Source organism: Mauremys reevesii, linkage group 18, assembly GCF_016161935.1.
Source record: "Mauremys reevesii isolate NIE-2019 linkage group 18, ASM1616193v1, whole genome shotgun sequence".
NCBI classification, from domain to species: domain Eukaryota; kingdom Metazoa; phylum Chordata; order Testudines; family Geoemydidae; genus Mauremys; species Mauremys reevesii.
The window spans coordinates 6,750,385-6,773,470 of record NC_052640.1 but is presented as its reverse complement, the minus strand read 5'-3'; the positions used below and the strand labels follow the sequence as shown (position 1 = coordinate 6,773,470).

General features: G+C 40.2%; 2 protein-coding genes across 17 annotated transcripts in view; one reads left to right on the top strand and one right to left on the bottom strand.

The window, feature by feature from the left end:
* Nucleotides 1-557: 557 nt before the first annotated feature.
* RHOF (ras homolog family member F, filopodia associated) lies at nucleotides 558-20,168 on the bottom strand. 2 transcript variants are annotated; one of them, XM_039505304.1, is made up of 5 exons: nucleotides 19,822-20,168; nucleotides 18,422-18,509; nucleotides 4,406-4,515; nucleotides 2,821-2,955; nucleotides 558-798 (listed from the first exon to the last, which is right to left on the bottom strand). In XM_039505304.1, exons 1-5 carry the CDS (start codon nucleotides 19,987-19,989, stop codon nucleotides 634-636), a joined length of 666 nt encoding a protein of 221 aa, XP_039361238.1. In that variant the 5' UTR covers nucleotides 19,990-20,168; the 3' UTR covers nucleotides 558-633. The 2 variants fall into 2 exon arrangements, with proteins under 2 accessions (XP_039361238.1, XP_039361239.1); XM_039505305.1 differs by lacking the exons at nucleotides 18,422-18,509; nucleotides 19,822-20,168 and adding an exon at nucleotides 5,022-5,163.
* Nucleotides 5,501-23,086, top strand: part of SETD1B (SET domain containing 1B, histone lysine methyltransferase) — a 104,131-nt gene continuing 86,545 nt past the window's right edge. For 2 of the 15 annotated variants that reach the window (XM_039505253.1, XM_039505259.1), the window contains exons 1-6: nucleotides 5,502-5,638; nucleotides 17,121-17,169; nucleotides 17,319-17,384; nucleotides 20,848-20,966; nucleotides 22,278-22,314; nucleotides 22,650-22,767. The gene's annotated coding sequence lies outside the window, so the exon portion shown is untranslated. Of the gene's footprint in view, nucleotides 5,673-17,120; nucleotides 17,170-17,318; nucleotides 17,385-20,847; nucleotides 20,997-22,277; nucleotides 22,315-22,649; nucleotides 22,768-23,086 lie in introns of all 15 variants that reach the window. The other 13 variants (XM_039505257.1, XM_039505262.1, XM_039505256.1 and 10 more) reach the window with 13 other exon arrangements.

Here is a 23,086-nt window from a genome sequence, read left to right as displayed (position 1 = left end):
TTCCAAACAGCTGCTTTATGAAGTGCACATTCTAATAAAGTGCAGCAGAATAGTACATAGTTTGGGGCAGTTGCTTGAGGCTACTCTGAGAAGAATGGTTAACAGAGCTGTTGCTTTGTAATTCTAATTAGAACTCATCAATATAGAACTTCGATTTTTTATCCTCTCTGAATCTGACCATCTGCTCTGATTGAACTTCATTCTTCCTTTGAGAGAAGTAGCCATTTCTAGCCTTTCCATGTCAATTCAGCAGTGAAAAAGACCAATAAATCAGAGCCAGAACTACCAGCACCTGTGTGCTAGAATAAAACTATGAGCAATAAAGACTGCCAGTCACTGTCAGTGAATAAATAAAAGATAGTGGATTTGGAACCTGGCTAACAGTCATTTACGGTCGGGAACAAAATCCAGATATACGTAGCCATCTACCACAAACTAATATTGATAAGACACTTTGAAATCTTCATCTGAGGTACAACAAAAAGCACACTATTACAAAATCAAATTTTAAAAATAAAATCAAAGCAGGAATAAAAATGTACTGAAAAAAAGACAAATTATAAAAATAAACTATTAATAATAAATGTATCAAGATTTTAACAAGCTCTTCTATAGTCCCGGTGGTCTGGATCATCATAATATTGAACACCGTTTCCTCTTTTTTCGGCGCTTAGCTTTTTTCATGGCATTCAATGCAATGTTTGTTGCTTCTTTAAAAATATCCTCTATGTTTTCTCGACACTTGGCTGAGCACTCCAAATAAGCTTGTGCCTTCATCTGCTGACAAGCTGCTTCACCCTAGGAGAAAGGAAGGTACCAAACGTAAGTGTTCTTGGACTTACAGTGAGAAGAATTGAATAATTCTGAAGAGACCTTTATACAATGGGGTCAGGCAAAAGAAGGCAGATGCTTTTGTTTGTAGAGTTAAGGAATAATTGGTATTAGTGCTAAGCACTACCGTAAAACACATATTTAATAATGATAAATTAATAGGCTCCACTTATAGAACAACTTTATTGATTTTTAAAAGTTTAATCTAAAAGCCAGCTTGGAAGTGCAATGCAGTAGAGACTCCTTGGTGTAGGCTTTGCCTACCTTGTGTGTTAAAGCCCAACTTTTTTAAAGTTTAGGCTCTAAACAGAACCTCAAAAACCCAAACTTGAATGCTCAAATTAGCAATAAGGTGTGTATCCAGTCTGTCAGGACCCATATTTGAAAATTGGGCCTACAGTACAATCAAATTGACCCGACCACAGTTTTACATAAAATTTCTCCATTTTCAGATGTCAGCAGGCTCCAGAGGTGGAGGGATCAGTGTTTGAATCCCAAACTCAGTTCTTAGCATTAGAAATATCTCGTGTTGCATGAGTGGCCCCTTCTGCTTGAGCCAGGAACACAGTGGATGAGTTTCAGAAGATGACTCAACCAGAAGAATTGGGTCAGTTTTAGGTAGGGTATTCAATGAGGAGGAGGAAATGGAGCATAAGAGACAAGAAATCCTGAAGCACACTGCCTCCAAAAGAAGCTTCTTACTAACTGATAGCCATAAGAATTCTGTATATTATTTACATTTCTACAAACTGATGGTATATGCCTGTTATCCATTTGGTGATTGACCTCTATCTGGAAACGTATACTGTATCTATGTATGTCAGAGGAGCCTGTGAAGAATCCACTTGAAGCTGGGACTGAAGCCAGGGTATTTAGGGACCAAAGCAGCAGTTCCATATCTTGAGCTGAAGGAAGATCTCTCCCATAGGAAAGTTTTTTAGTTTGCCACATTGTTGTAAAGAGTCTGAAAAGTTTGTGAACTAGGGGCTTGCCTTCACTACCAGGATAAGTTGACCTAAGTTACGCTACTCCAGCTATGTGAATAATGTAGCTGGAGTCAACATAGCTTAGGTCGACTTATCCCGGTGTCTTCGCTGCGCTGCATTGATGGGAGACGCTCCCATCGACTTACTTTAATCTTCTTGAGGAGCTGGAGTACCGGGTCAACCGGAGAGCGCTCTGCATCCTGCTAAATTGACCCCTGCTGCATCGATTGCAGGAGTGTCGATCTCCCTGGAGTGCAGACCAGCCCTCAATCCTTTTAAGCCATACTGATAGATTTTTCTTAGAAAGGAGCTTTCATAAATGTCTACAATTTCTTGTGGGAATAACAGTATCAGGCTCCTGGCAGCACCTGAGCTGACCTAAATAAAATACCATATGCCTGACATTGGTGAAGAGAATCGCTAAGTGTAATGGAGGCAGTATGCAGAATTTCACAAGGTGATAAACATTTTCGTTTCTGACTGACTGGAAATAACACCGTAATTTCTGACACTGATGCAGCAATAGTTCCTTTTTTAATATTGCAAAATTCTGGTACATGTCAAGCTGTTGCCCAAACTTGTATACAGAATACTCAAATTTTGCTGCTGTCTTAGTGACCTGTAACAGGAGGGATGACCATATGTTATAGGAAAGAACAGGGAGGCAGCAGACATAGGTTCTAGTTTCATTTCTGTGGAAGCTTCCTGTGCAACAAGGAACAAGTCACTCTACCACTGACTAATCATTCCCATTTGTAAAATGGGGATAGCAATACTTGCCTACAAAATATGGGTGTTGTGAGGCTTGGTTAATGTTTGTAAAGTGGTGCTTGAATGGTAAATTTTGCATCAATAAGCAACAGTAACCTTTGAGGTGAGATGCTCCTTTTTGTGTCAAGATTTTCATGGCAGTGCTTACTATTCATGAGTAATAATACCATATTACAGGAAATGTGCCTATTGCTCTGCAAAGGACAGAACTCTTAAATGCAATCCTCTTTACCTGGTTATATGTGATTGGTTCCTGCTCAGAAGACATGAGCTTACGTAAATGTTCTTTGTCCTTTCGAAGGTCTGTTTTGCAGCCGATGAGTATTAGAGGGACTCCCCGGCAGAAGTGACTTACTTCAGGATACCACTGATGGTGGAAAATGAAACATTTAGGTAAGCTTTTTTTAAAAAAAAATCAAAATGACAATGCCTAGGAACAAAATCAGCATTCAGTTTACAACAAAACTGTAAAAGCCCCAATCAATATCAGGTACTGTACAATCATATAGGTAAGATATGGTCCCGGCCCCCAAAGAGCTCACTTACACTAGTGTAAATCCAGAATAAATCCTCTAAAGTCAGGTACAAGATCAGAATCCAGACCAGTCGTACTTTGTTTCATTTATCTGCTTTTAGTCTTAAGCTTTCACTTTTGGAGCATCACAAAGACTGAGCAGAAATACTAAATTCAAAGATATATAGAGGTGCCTACCTCTGTCTCTCCTGTACCCAATACCATACATCACTAACTTGAGAATCAAATTCACCTCCATTACACTCAAACCTAATGTTATCTCACTGTTGTTGATTTCAGAATTTCTTAGAAAACAGACTAAAAAATTCCAAACCGTTTAAAAGAGTGAAGGGCTAGCTCATCATATATTCTGAAACAGCTGGAGCGTATGCTACTTAAAGAGATTAGAGGGACACTGACAGCTATTATACTGAGAGGTGGGTTTTTTTTTTTTGCGCTTTACTCTTCAATGTTTAATACCATCTTAAAAATAAGAATTTTGTTCTAATTTATACAGACTGTGGCAGCAAGAATAGCTGCACACATCGACAGTGTTGATGAAGAGTCAATAGAATGAAAACCAAGAGTGTGGAACACTTTTTTTTTTTAAACATAAATTCTGTAAAAAAAAATAAGATTTCTTTTTAAAGCAGTGATGGAACTGTGGCTTTTAACTAACAAAAATATTTATGATCCAGGGGACATTCTCCATCAGAGTACAACCACTTTCAGGTGCTGTAGGTCACATTTTGAGCCTTAAGTGTGCAATCGTCTCCCTTTAGATGTTTCAGCCTAAAGATCTGTAATCAATCACAGAACTGAAACTAAGTTATAGTAAGAAATTGACATTGAACTTTCTGCCTTCTGGATCTGGGGTCCCAGTCAGCCTTGCAGCAGGGAGTCACAAATAGGATTACTTGTTTTTAAAAGCCAGGTGTAAGAGTTCTTTGGGGCAAATAACAATAGAACAAAAATATATGAATAAAAAGAGAGGGAGAGAAGACAAGCTTTATATGAGGTACTCCTGGAGAATTAGATTTTGCTCTTCTGGTTTCTCTGTATTTTTTATATTGTATTGAAACTAAGAGGGACAGAAACCCAATCCCAAAATCTGAACACCCATAAATGTTGGAGAAACTCTTATCCAGATCTCAGCACTGTGTCTCAGGCTCATTGCTAGATGTGTGGTGATAAATGAACAATGCATTTATTAGTTAAAAGCATTGTTACAAATCAGTACTTGACATCCATAGAGCATAGTAAATTTAACATGAATGAGCCAAATAATTATGAGGTCTCTTACCTTAATTAAAACATTATCATAGCTAGTAGGGTTCATAACATCATAACAAATTAAGACCATGTTTGTATTCTGGTATGAAAGTGGTCGTAGCCGATCATAATCCTCCTGCCCTGAAACACAGGGGGGGAAAAAAGCGATAATGCTTTGGATAAAAGAAATCTCATACTATACAACATTTCAATACAGATATTTTAAAATGCATTCCCATTGCCCATATGTCTTGTCTTAAAAACAGTAATTACATAGATTGTAAACATTTTTAATAAATCATTGGCCTTAATAGGGTGAGTTCCTTGTTTGAAAATGTATAAGATGATATGTTTAAGAGCACCAACTTGATAGTAAAAAGTCGATAAAAATTGAGTCCTTGTGAAATCTCAGTATGAAGCAAAAAAGGATTTTTTTTTTGTCTAAATGTTCAATATTTTGCAACTTGATACTAAGCAGGACACACATCCATATGGTGCAGGATCTGAAACATGAAGGCTGGATTGTCATTCACTAGCAGAGAGACAAATGCATGAGTAGACTGGTAGCTTATTACTGATTTAAAAACTGTAGAATTGGCAAGGGTCTTATTGACATACAGGGTTCAATGGGCAGGAAACATGCCTACTTTTTGTCAGATGTGAATGCAGCATAATAAAAAGGCTTAAATAACAAAATTCCCCTCTCTTACTGACATCAGTGAACGGAGAGAGGTAATGAGCATGACAACTGCCACCCTCAGATGGATTGCGATCCATTAGTGAGCACATAGCCTCACAAAGCAACAGCGTGCAGCATGCCCAATTCTGAAGAGTGCTACTACCAGCTGCTAGATGATTTTACAAGATACACAGCAACATGAGCCAGTCTTAACTGATCTCTGAAATGGGCCTTCAGAGCTGCTGATGCCGCCTGGAAATGTTTGTAAAAATTTCCTTTTAAGAATAATTTGACATGTGGGGAATTCATTTTACTATTCACACGAGAAAGCTGGTCTGCTTATTTCCCTGTATTTATGACATACCAGTCACCTTCAAACAGAGCACTGTGATGTCACACTGAGCAAGAGTCTGGAGGTGGCCAATCAGCACCAGAGGCAGTTGAACTAAGAAATCAAAGATCCTGTTTCATCAAAGGCCAATACTTCAATAGGATGTTTTTCAAAGTTTTCCAGAAGGCACCAGTGGATGTTTAAGAAGACAGTGAAGACTTTGATGACCACTTGAGTGCTGTCCCACGTGTCAGGTATGTCAGCAGGAAGTTTTTGACTTTCCAAGAAGTGAGTCAGGGATGCCAATCCTTTTTGCATTATTATTTTCATATATTTACTGAGCACCATGTATGCCTGATACTATACAAAACCACAGAGGCAATTCCTGCCCAAAGGAGATCACAAATAAAATCTTTGCATCAGCATTACGTATAGCGTACCCCTCTGCTAACCATTATCTCAACATACTTTCTAATATACAGCTGTTGTATCATGGTATTCAACACAAAGCCCTGCACTTCTTATTGTACTCAAAGTGTTTGACTCCAAAGTTATGGTGCTATCAAGAAGGGCATGGATACAGAAAGAACAATATCGCTACAGAGCATTCATATCTTTCACCTGAATATTTAACCCCTGCTGGTAACAGGATTCCCAACTATTTGCATAAAGGGATGGTGGTGGGTTAGGACCCAATTCTTACATGGTGCCAAGAGCCCTTAATTTTAGTGGAGTTAAGAGCATTTAGTATTTCAGAGGAGACATTCCAAAACAGTGCAGAATTGGGCCCTTAAACTTTTAATCCCAGAATAAGACAATTAAGGAATGTATTGTGCTCTGCAGTGTTTATATAACATGCAACAACTGTATTTCTAATCCTTCTCATTTTCTGAAATCCACCTAGTTGTTTGCACCACTTTTTTGTTTTGTTTTTGGTAATGTAATGCTTTGCTTAGGTGATCATCTGAAGTTGTATTAAATTTCAGGAGGAAAAAAAATGAGAAGAAAATAAGTTGTAAAGCAATATGGCTGGGATGTGTGTGTTTGTACACGTGCTTCTTTCACTCACGTTTACTCTTAGCCTCCACAAAGGCAACTTTATGAAATCAAGCTATCCTCTAGCAGTCAGTTATAAAATTACCCACAGTAACCACTCCCACCTCTCAACTCATTTGCTGCTACTTTGCCATAACACTTGTGACTGGTGAAGCAGATTGATGGATGTTCCATTTTACAAAGTCATGATGACCTGGCCTAAGTTGGAATAAGGCAAAAACACTTAGTCTGATGAACATGCCAGAGATCTCAAAAGAGCTGCTTTTGAAGATGTAAATGAAACTGATATGCCATAATGAGAAACAGAACAGATGTGACATCACATGGCTTCATCTTCACAGTCAAAGTTGAGGGTGGGTTGAGATGAACCAGGTATTTATTTTTAATTGTAGACTAAGATAACCAGATAAAGACATGAGGAAATCTAGATTTACACAAACATAACATGCTTTTTCTTACGTATTTCAGACACCTCAGGAATGGCAAATGCAGAGCAAAAGCTAAAATATGTACACCATAATGGGAAGGCTAGAAAGGACATGGTTTATGGAAATATAACATGATCTGATTCCAGAGAGTGCTTATTTGTTTCTCTTCTACTCTGCCAAAATTAACAGCTACAGACTTGTTCTTAAAAATAGTTGTGTTATAACTTTAGTAGGCTGAAACTGATCTTCTTAAACATTGGAAGGAGGACGCTTTCAAGTTCTCTGTATTGCAACTATAGATACTTTAGCACTTATGTTGTGGTAGACGTATACATAGTATAGTGCAATAGGAAATGTTTGCCGGTATGTGAAATCCTATTGTCTGAGCTATTGTGCTTTCTCTTTTTTGTAAAAAGCAAAATAACAAAACCTGTGTGAAAGATGGAATGATGGAACTAAGGGTTTGTTTATACTGTATTAGCAAGTGTGAGGGAAAGGGTTGGGCTACACAGCCCTCTGGGAGGGGCTTCAATCCCAAATCAATATCTAGCTAATAGAGGGCACCATATTACCCAGAGTAACCAATCAAAAGAAATGTCAGGAGGCAGAGGGGATCAGGCTCAGGAAAGATCCTGTGTGTGCAGCAGGTTGAAGGCAGCAACCTGAAAGCTGGCTGCAGAAAGGATCCATGCCAACACATCACTGGCATCACCAATTGAGATACCTTGGTTTGATGATTACATCATCAGACCCCTTAGTGCTGCAAGACCCAGTAATTCCATATTTGAAAGCTTTTGTCAGACAACAATATGACTTTGCATCCTGAATAACATTTTTTAAATATTATGGAAATTGTTAATTAACCAAAACAAAACAAACAAAAAAACCTCTGACATTTTAGGAACAGGAAAAGGACATCCAACTAAACCAATTTGCTTCATCCAGCTCCGGATGGCAGATTCTATTTTCCTAGTCAATCCCCTTTCATTCCTTGGTCCTCCTACTGAGATGGTCAACAAAAGGGCTAATTAAATGTCAGTTGTGGTGGTGGTGGTCTGTGTAATATGGACAACTGTCTTCTAGGAAGTGGAGTAAAGTCTCTTAATTTAGATCTCAGAAATCTTATGCTCAAATTTGTTAGTCTCTAAGGTGCCACAAGTACTCCTGTTCTTTTTGCGGATACAGACTAACATGCTGCTACTCTGAAACCAATCAGATGATTGTAAATTTCAACCTGTTTGCAATGCCCCACGTTTGAAAGGAAGCTATTATATTACATAACATTTTGAGAGACCGGACCGTGGTGCCTTAATTAATCTGGGTCCAGTTAGATCCAAAAACTAAGCTATACATGCCTTTCTTCTTGCCCTCAAACACAGTGATGAGAATTGTCAAAATGGCAGACGCATCAAATTCTCATCATCCTGTCACAAACACACACAAATCCAAAACCTTATCAAAGAGTTGCCCTTTCACAGCTTTCACCATTGCATCCGGATGATGACATGCAAGAACAGTGGTGTGAGAACACCCTTTTCTCAGCAAGGTTACTCAGGCTGTGGTCAGAATTTTTCTTCACTGTGGCTTTAAAACAAAAATTCTGCAAGATGAGATAAAACAAAGTTGCAGGACTGAACAAAAGGGGCCACTGAGCTCACACAAAACCTTTGATTACTTGTGTTCAGTCTCAGTTTTAATTCTTCTCTCTCTGTTGTGTTGTCAAAATTGGTGTATAAAAATTTCATTAAGGTTCTTTTTTATAAGATATTTTTTCTTTCAAAATTTTCAATCTTTCTCTTCCCAGAGCACTGTAAAATAATTGCTATTTAGCATTAATTCCCTGCATTTGTGTGCCTTTAACAAGCTTCCCGCACAGCGCTTCACTTGGTACAGCTAATTTCACATGAGATGCTTAATTCCTTGCCAAAGACCACGTGCTCGCTCCTTCGCCTGAAATGGCAGCTAGCCCATGCTGTCACAACTTGGCCTTAAGAACAGGTGGGGCTTCAGTCTGATGGGAGAGAGGAAGAGAGGAGGAAATTAGGCCATGAGTTGCACCCTCTCCAGTCTCACTGCCAGAAGGGAAAAGTGGGCTAGTTTGAGTTTCTCAGCCTGCACGAGGCTCTAAGCAGCTTGGATTGCTTGCATATAATACCTACCCTGCACGGGGACATAATTAAAATTCTCTCTTGCATCCAAGATCCTTGGGACTATATTATGATACTTTCAATCAGCTTAATGACCATTGTGCTGTGTTGTAGTTATTCAATAGGTTCCTACAAATGAACTATTTCTCTATTCTATAACATGCTGTCCATGCAAAGAGGACCAACACCTAAGAATTCTTAGACCAGGTCTCAGAGAACATGACTTTAAAGGAAGGCATTAAACTCCTGTAACACACAATTATACAATAGCCTACCCACAGCAGATGTTTCTTCCTAACCCCTGTCAATTCATGTCTAGATTCTGTCCTGAAGCCAGGGCCGGCTCCAGGGGTTTTGCCGCCCCCAAGCAGCCCAAAAAAAAAAAAAAAAAACCCGCAATCTGCGGCAATTCAGCGGGAAGTCCTTAACTCTGAGCAGGAGTGAGGGACCCGCCGCCAAATTGCCGCTGAATACCTGAAAGTGCTGCCCCTCTCCGGAGTGGCTGCCCCAAGCACCTGCTTGATAAGCTGGTGCCTGGAGCCGGCCCTGCCTGAAGCATGAAAGCTTATATCTCTCATAAATCATAATCCTAGCTGGTGTTACTGTAACTTTTATTGTGCTGCTTCCACGTTGACTTCAGATCTCCTTGCTAACTTGACTTTGTTTGTAAATGGGCATCTACTGTGTTAGCTTACAATGTTTAATGTACATCCTGACAGACACATTTCTTACCTCCTGTCTGGAGGAAATTCTGTTTTCACTTCTGCCTTGATACAGACTTTAAAAACATATTTTCAGTATATATACGTAACTCCTTACATAGCATCTGTACATATCTTTCACAATGATATTGATGACCAGTGTGACCCTGCTATTCATTTAAGATCTGACATTACATTCTCTGATGAACTAGAATGTACATGCCAGAATCAAGATATTATTGTAACCCTGTTGCCAGTTGCCATTAAGAGGTTCTTGAGTCACACACACGCTTTTCTAAACTCATCAGAAGGTTTTGGATCTTAGTGGCAACCATCTTTGTGGTCACGTAGGACTCCAGCTAGAGATTGTCAATGTCACTTTTTAATCAGCCACAGTGAGCAGTGTGTGTGTCAAAAGGCATTACCTCCCCTCCCATGAGTCCCTCCGGAGCAGAATACGTGCTTACCTATCCTCCTGAGATGGCAGTGGAGGGAGAGACCAGCATCAGAAATTACACCCAGATCTCCTGAATTACAACATAAAGCATCACCACCAGTGAACTGTAATTCTTTACATGCTAAATGAAAGGAGTTAATTTACCTCTCAATTCCTTTACTTCACTTTACAGTGAGGCATTTTAATTGAATAAGCAGATGCAACATGTATTTGCAGGCAAAACAATAAATTGCAAACTCTTTGTGGGTTGCAGCACACAGACCACCAACTTCCTGCTACAGCAAGAGATGTTTCCGATAAGGAAGATTATAGAAAAAGTAGCACACAATAATACAAAAGATCTACTGTGAAAAAATTCTTATTCTATCCACTTTTATTCCAATTCATGATTTCCAGTTGTTGCTAAACTGATCATATATAATGAAACTTTCCCCCCTAACTTGAATTAAACCTGTGAAATATTAAAATTCTCCATTTTTATTTTTAACATTTCTTCATAGTCTCCTTGTTCATGTCCTCACAAAGTGGGAGGGAATGGCTTAGAGACCTAGATGTCAGGTTTGAAATAGACTCCTTGAAACTATAGGTTTAACACATAGCAGAGCCAACTCATCTCTTCATCCTACTGAGGTAATACATTGAGTTATATAAATTTTAATATGTGGGGGTGTCTTGGACAAGACCTTAAACAACTTTGAAGTCCTATTTGCTCTGTGTGGATACTGAAGACCCAACAGCATTTTCTTGAAGAATGGAGATTTGACTCCGTATCCTATGCCAAAGTTTCCCCTCTTACACTGTTGTCAGGTGTGCCAGTTGGTTGAAGCCCTTCACCCCAGAGATGGCTGCATTGCTGTGGTACTGTAGACTTAGAGTTTGTGAAATGTTCTGGGATCCTCCAGAATGAAAAGCACTATAGAAATGTAAACTCTTATTAGAGTTTCTTTCTAGTTTTGCATATAGGCCACTATTCTGTACTTGACAAAATAGCTTCTGGAGCTTGATCTCCTGTTGTTTATATATGAAGAGTGAAAGAGAAATGTCTAAAACTACCTCGATATTTATGTAATAACTTTCTTAGAGACTCAAAGATTTGTTTCACTGGAAGCAATTTCAATTGTTTTGTGTTTAGATTACTGGGGAATGAAACAGCTCCAACATGTTTAAAATTATTACTTCAACTGCTCAGTTTATCTTCCTTTTCACTGAGCTGGTCAGAAATCTCATACTACAATCCTATTACAGTTTGCAATATTAAGGTTTCAGACTTCGTTATTTTCTTGTCAACAGAAGAATCTGGGGGATCTTGGGCTTATAAATGCCATATACTTGTAACTATATGATTCTTTTTGGTCAAGATTTTCCATGACTTTAGTAAGTTTATTTTACAGGAATCACATTTCAAACAATGTTATTTTGCCTTCAGATAAGTCATACTAATTTTATAACACTTACTATGCTTTTGCAACTCACTAGTTGACAACCTCAGCTTTAAGTTTCAACTGCTTCCCTGGTGACAAAAATTTTAACTATATACACAATGGGGCCTTTAACTTGTTTGGACTTCTATGTTCTATTGCAATAAAAAATGTGAAATATAGTAATAGTAGTACATTTTCAGAAATGTTTCTATTAGTACAGAACACAACATAGTTACCAGTTGCTTTATTACAATTTTAATAGAAATGGAAAATTTGCCTCAAATGTTTTAAATATTAATAAAATTCATTCTTCATGCCTTTTATATGTCAGCACTTCCATTTTCTCATGGACTCATTCTGAACAAACCCTGGTTTGACATCAGAAGAATAATTTAATAATCACTGATATTTTGTCACAGCTATATGAGTTAAATAGGGGGGGGGAAGCAAGAATGTATACATTTGAGTGTGTAAACCTCAAGTGGCATTAATTCAATCTACTGCTAGTCAAATCTGGTGATTGATACTGTTCAATCAGTAATTGAAAGGGCTTTCCAGCTGGCTTTGAGGCAGTCAGAGAGAAAGCATGATCCAATAATTAGGTCAAATTCCTATGTGACCTTGGGCAAGTCACTTGGCCCAGATCCACAAAGATACTTAGGCTCCTCAATTCTATTGATTTATGAAAGTTAGGAGCCTAAATATCTTTCAGGATCCAGGCCTTAGTCTCTCTGTGTCTTATCTCCACTTTACAGATGGAAAAATGAAAGTACTTCCCTGCCTCACGGGGGGTGTTCTGAGGAAAAATGCATTAAAAATTGTGAGAAACTCAGATACTATTGTAACAATAGCCATATAAGTAGCTAAAATACTTTAACTGCTGATATTATCTAAAGCATCTATGATGTTCCCCAGGACACCTAGGGTTGCAAGGCACCTCACTACCACCTGCCCTAGGTGTGAGGAAGTGCTGTGGATCAGCTCCTTGAAACCACCAGGCTCTGGCAACATGAGCACTGCCTTCCAGGCCGCCGCAGGCCTTGCTCTCTCTATACAGGATAATGATAGGCTCACACCAACCCCGGAGACCTCCAAATGTTCCCTGTAAAGTTCAGCTCTTTTTCTACTGAACACTCACAGAATTACCAGGTCTGCTGTTCCCAAAGAAACAGTACACACCAGCTTGTAAGATTCAGCTCAGGATCATTTTGCTTGACACCACAGCACTTGGATATATTTATAGTGAAAAGAAAAATAAGTTTATTACCAAAGAACAAGGTTCAAGTGACAGTGAGTAAGAGTAATGGAAACAAATGGTTACATATATTAAAAACAAAAACAAAAACCACAACACACTTTCTAGAGACTAAACTTAACTAACAAGTTTACCACTTGTCTAAAGCAGCTTATTTTGCCCAAAGTTCTCTCCAGTGTTTTCAGCCAAGCCTGGCAACCCCTCACCAAGCAAACTCATTGTCCTTCCTAGGCGAAGGATGCCAGGATATCATCTTTGTCCCCCAAATGTACTACGGCTAACCATTCATGGGCACATCAAACTAAGGTCATCCCCCATCCCCACTCCTTACTTCCTCTGGTTATTTTTCTCTCTTTGAAGTTTTCGCAATCCTTCATTAGCATTTGGTTCAGACCAGTGGGAGGAGCCCCACTGGAAATGGTGCAACACATAATTTACATGTATACAGACACCTAGATAAACGTATCTTGTCTGACAGAAAACCTGTTTTTCACCATTGCTGGTGACCAGTCCCTACGCACAGCTCTTAATAACATAATTTTCGGCATACATATGTAACTTCTTACACAACATTCATATGTGTGTTTTGCAATGATACTGATGACCACTGTAATACTGGGATTTTTCTGAGACCTGACATGACACTCCTTGGTGAACCAGAATGTATATATCAGACCCAGGAGATTCCTGTAGTTCCTATTCACCCCGTGTGTCCCTTGCAAGTTGGCACTAAGAGATTCCTGGGTCACAGCATCTGAAATAACTGAATAACTTCATTGGCTCTGGACACTATAAAATATATTGGACTAAATTTGCAAAAGTGACCAGTGATTTTGGATGCCCAATTCGAGATACCTTAGCATGCTGAAGATATACAGAGCATCTTCCCTTTGAAAATTAGGCCCCTGAATCATAAAAATGTAGGGCTGAGAGGGACCTTGAGAGGTCATCTTGTCCGTTCTCTGGTGCTGAAGCCAGACCTAGTATACCTAGACCACCCCTGACAGGTGTTTGTCCAAGCTGTTCTTAAAAACCTCCAGTGAGGAGGATTCCATAACCTCCCTTGTAAGCCTGTTCCAGTGCTTAACTATCCTTATTAGGAAAAACTTTCTAACTGTATCTAACTTAAATCTCCCTTGTTACAGGTTCAGCTGATCACTTCTTGGGCTAATATCATTCCGGATATGGAGAACAATTGATCACTGTCCTCTTTTAACAGCCCTTAACATATTTGAAGACTGCTATCAGGTCCCCCCATAGCCTTCTTTTCTCAAGACTAAATATCCCCCATTTTTTTAACCTTTCCTCATAGGTCAGCTTTTCTAAAACGTTTATTGTTTTTGTTGCTCCCCTCTGGACTCTCTCCAATTTGTCCACATCTTTTCTAAAGTGACACCCAGCACTGGACACAGTACTCCAGCTGACGCCTCACCAGCGCTGAGTAGTTGGGACTATTACCTTATAACACTCCTGTTATTACATCCCACAACAATATTAGCTCTTTGCAACTGCATCACATTGTAGACTCATTCAGTTTGTGATCCACTATCACCCCCAAATCTTTTTCAGCAGTATTACTGCCTAGCCAGTTATTCCTCATTTTATAGTTGTGCGTGTGATTTTTTTCTTCCAAAGTGTCATGCTTTGCACTTGTCTTTATTGAATTTCAGCTTGATGATTTCAGACCTATTCTCCATTTTGTCAAGGTCATTTTGAATTCTAATCCTGTCCTCCAGACTGCTAGCAACACCTCCCAGCTTATGTCATCTGCAAATTTTATAAGCATATTCTCCGCTCCATTATCTAAGTCAATAATGAAAATATGAATAGTACTGGACCCAAGACAGACTCCTGCAGGATCCCAATTTGCCTCCCCAATTTGATGGTGAATCATTGAAAACTAATCTTTGAATAGCGTCTTTCAACCAGATTTGCACCCACCTTACAGTAATTTCATCTAGACCACATTTCCCTAGTTTGCTTATGATAATGTCACGTGGGACTTTATTTTTTAGTAGTAGTAGTACTACTACTGCTACTATTTGTACTATGGTAGTGCCTAGGGGCCCCAGTCATAGACCAGGAATCCATAGTGATTGGTGCAATAAGGTGTCTCATGATGGGTACTAAAAAATTGAGGCATCAAAAATCATTAGACACTTTTGGAAATGTAGGCCATTATGCTAGTGGAAACAGGGTCACCTAGTCAGATGGCTGCAGGACTTATCTTTTTAAAAAATAAATAAATAAAACAAAACCCCAAACATTTCAGCTAATCAGAAATTTATTAATAAACTGCAGCCAATATAATGTGCTTTTAAGATACACCTCTACCCCGATATAATGCGACCCAATATAACACGAATTTGGATATAACGTGGTAAAGCAGTGCTGGGGGGGGGGGGGGGCTGCACACGCCATTATATCAAAGCAAGTTCGATATAATGCGGTAAGATTTTTTGGCTCCCAAGGACAGCGTTATATCGAGGTAGAAGTGTAGTTACTTTTATTACAAAACTGGTCTCTATTAGGCTATAGCACACACTAGGGCTTTTCTCTAGACCAATGGGAATGCAGTAATTCAGTAATGCTACCATACGTAACTGCCACATTAGTGCATCAACATTCATCTGACAAAGTGATTTAATATACCTAAGTCATGTGATATGATAGAAATAAAGTCATTGTACTGGAACATTGATCCTATAACATCTCGTGTCCTGAAAATGAATTCCTCAGCACTTATGTAGCAGAAGGACAAACCCCATCCTTTGATAGTGTTCTGTTCCAGTTAAATGCTCTCTTAAACCCACTTCTAGTACTGCACCATTAAGATTTACAAGAAAGAACACAATTCTGGGCCCTAATCCTGCAACCAAAGAAGTCACTTGGAATTTAGCCCATTGGAGCAGGTTTGGACCTTAGAAGATGTATGCATATTATAAACTTTTCTCTGAGTAAACTACCAACTTCAGAAAAAGGTGAATTTAAGAGGATCTATTCTTTACAGTGTGAACCCAGTCCAACACTGAGATCTGCTAGTGTGGACCCAAACCGCCAAAAAAGGTCCCATTGACTTTAATGGGACTCCATATTGGGATAAGGATCCACACTAGCAGATCCCAGTAAAGAATTGGGACCTATGGTTGAAACTGTGCTAGCAACAATCATAAGTTTTAACCACAGTGTATTGTGGGCATGGCCACATAGTCCATAAGAAACTGGAATGGTCTCACAAGTCACGTGGTGGAAAACACATCACTGACTCATTTAAAACACTAGAAAACTGTCTAATAGATAAAACCTTGCACTGACAGAGGACAGTCAATATGACCCAGCAAGTTTACAAAAAAATAAGTGACACAGTATTTGCACCCCAAAATTCTACATTAGCAAGTTCCAGCCATTGGTTATGCATAGTAGATTTCACACCGTTCTTTCCTGAACTAAAAAAACCCCCAAACTAGTGTATGGTAGGATCCAGATTATCTGTATCACAGGATTCAAGAGCAAGTGTGTCAAAAAAAATAGGGAGACATACTGGCAATTTATTAGGAAAATGTGGGTAATCAAGATCCTACTGCACTGGATAAAAGGTTCACCACAAAGATCACTTAATATAAAAAATAGTGCTGAAAGATGATTACTCTGATGTCCTACAATGGATTTAAAAGGCCAACTGTATTTTTTTAAATATGAAAATTAAAAAATTGCTTAATCAGCCAAATTCGGCTGTAAGTTAAACTGATGTAAATTTGGAGTAACTGCACTGCGTTCATAGATTTATAGATTCCACAACCAGAAGGGACACTGGATCATCTAGGCTGACTTCAAGTATAATACAGGCCATAGAACTTCCCTAAAATAATTCCTAGAGCATACCTTTTAGAAAAACATCCAATCCAAAATTGTCAGTGGTGGTAAACCTACTACAGCCTTTGGTAAATTGTTCCAGTGGTTAATTACTCTCACCTTTAAAAATGTATGCCTTATTTGCACTCTGAGTTTGTCTAGGTTCAATTTCCAGCCAGTATCATGTTATACAGTTCTTTGCTAGATTAAAGAGCCAATTATGAACTATTTGTTGCCCATGTAGATACTTATAGACAGTAACCAGGTCACCCCTTAACCTTCTCTTTGTTAAACTAAATAGATCGAGCTCCTTGAGACTATCACTATAAGGCATGTTTTGTAATCTTTTAATAATTTTTGTGGCTCTTCTCTGAACCCTCTCCAATTTATCAACATCCTTCTTGAATTGTGGACACCAGAAAAGGACACAGTATTCCAGCAGCGGATGCACCAGCACCAAATACAGAGGTAAAATATCCTCTCTAGTCCTACTTGAGATTTTCCTGTTTACGCACACCAGGACTGCATTAGCTCTTTTGGCCACAGGGTCATGTTTTGGACACACTGGAAGCTTATGGTCAGTAGATTATTTCTCACGACACCCAAATCTTTTTCAGAGTCACTGCTTCCCAGGCTAGAGTCTCCTATCGTGTAAGTGTGGCCTGCATTCTTTATTCCTAGAGGTAAACGTTTACATTTAGCCATATTAAAATACATATTGTTTGCTTGCGCCCAGTTTACCGAGCAATCCAGATCGTTTTGAATCAGTGACCTGTCCTCTTCAAATAGAATTGCTCCTGGTTCAAACTGGTGTAACAGAGCAGAATTTGACACAGTGTATCTTAATGTTAGGGTTCTCTTTTGGAACACAGTTGGATAAGTGAGAGTCATTGCTATAGAAACTATAATGAACAAAGTTGAACACAAACCATTCCATTCATCCCTGGGAAGAAACCATAAAAACTGTCAATGTTCTAACATACATTTAGCATTGTGGACTTTCTATTTTGAACACTAACAGGCTTTTTTAAAAATCCCTTTTACTGTTTTGATCACACATGGTGGGAGATTAAAGTATTTTCCTGGTTGATTACATTACATTTTGCTTCTGGGCACTTGATTTTTAATACCTTCAAGATATGCATGCTATTTGGTGACTTTCTTAATAGTCTTCTTCACTATTAAGAACAAACCCATGACTAAAACTCTAAATTCATTAGGACTAGTGACGTTCTTCTCACTGGCAGTCACATAGGCATGACTTTAAGGGTTCTGTGTGTTTTGACCTCTTGTAGTTTTAACTTTACCACAACCAATAAAAATACCACAACAGAAAGCAAAAAGAAAATTTGCTTGGTTTTACAATCTTTCCAATATCAGCCGGCTGTACATCCAAAAGAGAACAAGAACAATCTAGTTTGGTGAATGTCTAGTATTTTGTTGGTAAAAGGGGTCACATAAATAACATCCCCTCAAATGTCTGAAATATTAAAGAATAGTTGATATATTAAATAAAAAAGCACAATCAACTAAATCATTTCTGTAGTGCAAAAATTGATCTGCTGTATTGCTATTAATACCACAAAAAACTTTCAGCCAGCTTCCTACTTGCCTAAGGCCAGTCCCCCTGTGTAATCCCTTACCAGGTGCTGCAGAAAAATTGGCTGTGCTGGTTTACTTATTTATTTTTCAAATAAGCATCTTGGTTAAAGTGATTTACCTGCAGTGTCATACAAATTCAGAATTACTTCTTTGTTGCCAATGGTAATACTGGTGGTATACTTTTCAAATACAGAAGGTGCATATTTCTGTCAAAAAAAGGAAATACAATTCTAGTTAAATGATGATAATACTATTTTGCAGTTCAGTAATCCCTTCCCTCCAGGGATCTCAAAGCACTTTATAAGCATGAATGAATAAAGCCTTACTGGAACTCTGGTAGACAGATATTATCCCCATTTTACTGATGGGGAAGGTGACGCAGACAGGTTAAAATGACTTGTCCACTTTCACGTGGCAAAGAGCAGAAGGGCTAGAAACAGCACTGACATCTCCTGTAGGCTATGTCCCCATATATTTGGTGTATGTCCTCTAACAAAAAGTTTTAATTCTCTGAAATGCACTTATACAAAGAGAAAGGAATGATTCAGCTGTTACAGGTTTCAAGCTTTATTTGAACCTCACCACCAATATTCTAGGTACAGATGTTTTCTGAGCCAGATACCCGGTATTCTCCCTCCTAAACCTTTTGTGTTACCAGAAAGCCCCAACCAAATCTTCACATAACAGGTTTCAATACAGAGACTTCTCTAGAAATAATTTACCAATGCCTAGAGGAAAAGTCATTCTTGAACTTAAAAAATTGAAGGCACAAAAGGCAAGAGAAGTGTCTAAAACCAACTCTCAAATTTACTCAGAATAGCTCGGCCACCGCCTGGCAGTTGCTTCTCTCAGGTACAAACCAGTCGCCTGCACATCCTGCCACGACTTGGTTTAGCGATGAGTTGAACAGCCTCCAGAAAGCCCCCACCCCCCTTCCTGGAAACCCCCTTCACCCCTATGACAAACCTTCCCAGCCTGTTGCTAGCGACAGCAGCGAGCACCTCTGCCTTGGCTAGTGCGGAGCCCAGCGTGGGCCGGCACCTGCTGTCGCTCTTGCAGCTCTGGCCAGGGAGGAACTTCTTCTAGGACATGAATTTCCCCTCATCTCTCTGGCCTCCAGGAAAGAGCTCAGCTAGGGTGGCCAGACAGCAAATGTGAAAAATCGGGACATCTGGTCACTCCGCAAATGAGCCCCTGGGGGGCAAAGGCCCGGCCCGGCCGCTCAGGGGCAGCTAGGGTGACCAGCTGTTCCGATTTTATAGGGACAGTCCCGATTTTTGGGTCTTTTTCTTATATAGGCTCCTATTACTCCCGACCCCTGTCCCGATTTTTCACATTTGCTGTCTGGTCGCCCTAGGGGCAGCCCAGAGGAGGGCTAGGCTCGTCCTCTTCGGGGTTATCCTGGCGGAGGTGGGCAGAGCCCCCTCTTGTGGTGGGGGGCAGGGGCGGCTCCTGGAGATGCTGGGGCGGGAGGGCTGTCGGGCAGGGGCAGGATGGGGGTCCGGCCCCGGCACTCACCTCCGGGAAGGCTCCCTTCGCGTACACCATGAGCAGAGACGTTTTCCCGCAGCCTCCATCCCCCACGATCACGATCTTCAGCTCTTTCTTCCCGGAGGGGGCGGGCGGGCTCTTGCTCTCGCTCTGCCCGGGCTCCCCGCCGGGCACGGAGCCGTTCGGCACCGCCATGTGCGGGGCGCGGGGAGCAGCGGGCCCCGGAGTGCGGGGGGGGGGGTCCCGGCTCTAGAGCAGCAGCAGCCCCGCGGCAGCAGGCGGCATCTCTGTCAGCGCGGCTCCCTGTGCGGCCAGGGGTCGCTGCTCTCCGCGAGCTCCGGGCTGAGGAGGGCGGGGAAGGGGCCGAGCTGCCCGGCTCCCGGCTCCGCCGGGGATTGGCTGAGGGGAACAGGCTCGGCTCGAGCCGCCTGCGCCAGCCCCGGCTCCGCGCCCTGGAGGTGCCCCACACACCGCAGAGCCGAACCCCGCCCCCGCCCCGAGGCGGCGCCATTGCCGGCAGACCCGGCTCCGCCTCACGGCCCGTAGGCAGACAGCGCTACGGGAGCCTTCAATGCAGACACCGAGACACCCCCCACACAGGGGCCCCGTGGGCACTGAGACACCCCCGTCCCCCCACAGAGCCTCCTACACCCAGGGGCCCTATGGAACTGACACCCCCCTACACCCAGGGGCCCTAGGGGACTGAGACCCCCCCAGCCCCTACACACACAGGGGCTTCCTGGGCACTGAGACCCCTTTACACACACAGGAGGGTGCATTAACCCCCCCCCCCCCCGCATGGACTTCTATTTGGAAACCTTCATGCAGACCCCTCACACTGCACTGAGATCAACTCCATTTATATAGGAACTGCCAGTGCATGACAGCCTTGTACATAGGTACTTCTTACACCCAGAAGCCCCCTCTCATATCCATCCCTTTACTGTTCCTAAGCCCTGCCCTCCCCCTAACTGTTCTGGCATCCTCACCTTTTCTCAAGAGCATTTCCTTGGCCTTTAAACATGTATTTTATTTTATTTTATTTGTTTAAAGGCTCTGGCAGCTGCAGGAAACACTTGTTGGAGGAGCAACATGGTTTTTACTCTCTCCAGAAATAAAAGCAGCCAAAAATATTTATATCTGACACACCTCTTCAGGATGCAATATCACAGGTGAAAAGAATAGCTGTTAGGACAATAAAGGTAACATACTGATTTGTTAAGTTCATCCTTGATGAAACTCCAGATTACTTCAGTATTTCACCAGAGATTCATGTGGCTCACTTTATTAATTTCTAATGCATCTATCACCATGGTACTTAGGTGCCCTAGTCTTAAATTAGGAAACGTCAACTGTGTTCAAAGTTATTGGTACAATACTAACCTTACTGTCATCAGATTTAGCTCTAATATTGTGTTTATTTCAGTTACATAGACCAAACCCTGTTAACATTTATGCACAGACTTAATTGTACACACATAAGTAGCATCTGTTTAAAGGTAAGAACCAAAGATGATAAATATGGCCCTGATCTTGCATTTCACTGGAGTTACTCTGCATTTACAATGTAGTAATTGAGATCAAAATTGGGCCCCTTCTCTGTAGGGACTAAGTCCTATACCTAGCATAGATGAACCACTTGCTCCCTCTTGAGTGAAGAGTGTCTCAACTCTTCTCCCATTTACTATGCAAATCTAAATTCCTTGGGAAATTTGGCTCACCCCTAAAACTTTCTGAAATATTACCTGTGTAAGGGGTAACAATCCACCAACAGAACTGTTGAGTTTATCATTCCCCAGTTTTACTTTTTTTTTAAATTACAGTTCACATGGGGTCTGATATTTCTTCCTGCATAGTTGTGTCACTAGATGGCCTTCGAGACTGCATGCAAAAAACACTTTCACTACCAGTGAATGGTCTCATGCCCTTGGAGTCAGTGATGTTGCAAGGAAGACATTGGTTCATATACAGAGAACTGAATAGAGAAAAGGAGGTGATATTACAGTGGTGGGGGGGGGCCATATAAATACCCAGGTATGAGCTGTAAAATCAAAATTTAAATACAATGGGCATCTGAGTTCACTCCTATATGATGTTAACATTTTATTTTTGAGAAAATATAACATGAACATTTAGAGTATATACACATCTATCAAAAGAGAATACAAAACCGTATGAACATTCCAGACCTAAACATGCTCTTAAAATCTGATCCTGCAAGATGGTAAGGGGCTCAACTTGTATGGACTTCAGTTGAAGGAACTCAGCACTGCCCAGGAATGGCTCAGCATTTTGCTGGATCAGGCCTTTATACCCATCTCAAAATCAACAGATATGTTATAACCCATAAATATGCTTCTTCATGTCCCTTGAATGAATTACTGTAATTTGTAGAGTTTTAATTCAATAACTCATTCAAGGTAGGATTTGTTTGATTGTTTACAAAAACCATGTCTAAACTTCCCCTTTATATTTTGTTGTAGGGGAAGCATTTTAGATTCAGGACTCAACATAATACAAGTGAGCAATTTAGTTTACTCTAAACTTGATATAGATAGATATAGTATTTTAAAGTAACAGACAGTCAACCTAACATTTAAAAAGTGTAAAACTTAAATATTTTGGTTACATTCATTATTTTAAATTAATGTTTGCACAATGTTTTGCACATATAAAGTAGTATATAAATGCTAAGTATTTTTTCTAGTTGTGATAAATGCACACAACTGTATTATGAGTCTGATCCTGAGTGGAAGTTTTGCCAATGACTTCAGTGGAAGCAGGGCCTGGCCCTTTATTAACAAACTGCAAATATGATTTTTAAAACCTGTGTTTATCCCATTTATTTATTGCAGATATAACAAGTCTAGCACCAGTACATTACAGCTCAACTCTTATCCACTACATACTGTGAAGCACTAAGCATATAAACACATGCAGTGACTCCAAAAAGCAAGAATCTGCTGATCAGTGGTATGTAAATGTTTTGTCTATATTGCATTTTTGTTACCACCAATATCGGTTACCAAATTAAATGTATACTGCTCACCACTTCATCAATTGATATTTGGTTTATGTTTGCCACAAGATACAAATGAAACAGAATGTACATTAAATTGGGGTCGTTTACACTGGAGGCAAAATGATGATAGGTATAGCCATGTTTAAAAATTAATATTAGAAGAGGGGTTCTTTAACCAAGGTGGAGAAGGATTTTTGGCCTGCTGGTGTCCTAAAACCATGCTGTAGTGTATTTAGTGGAGGGGAACTGTCTATTGTGATTTGGTGACAG

Excerpts from the sequence above, each read along its gene's own strand:
- RHOF (XM_039505304.1), bottom strand. The coding sequence starts at position 19,989 with ATGGCGGTGCCGAACGGCTCCGTGCCCGGCGGGGAGCCCGGGCAGAGC. Across the intron at positions 4,516-18,421 it reads GAATTTGTATGACACTGCAG|GGCAGGAGGATTATGATCGG; the intron begins GTAAATCACTTT and ends CCTGTGTTTCAG. Across the intron at positions 2,956-4,405 it reads ATGATAATGTTTTAATTAAG|TGGTATCCTGAAGTAAGTCA; the intron begins GTAAGAGACCTC and ends TTCCACCATCAG.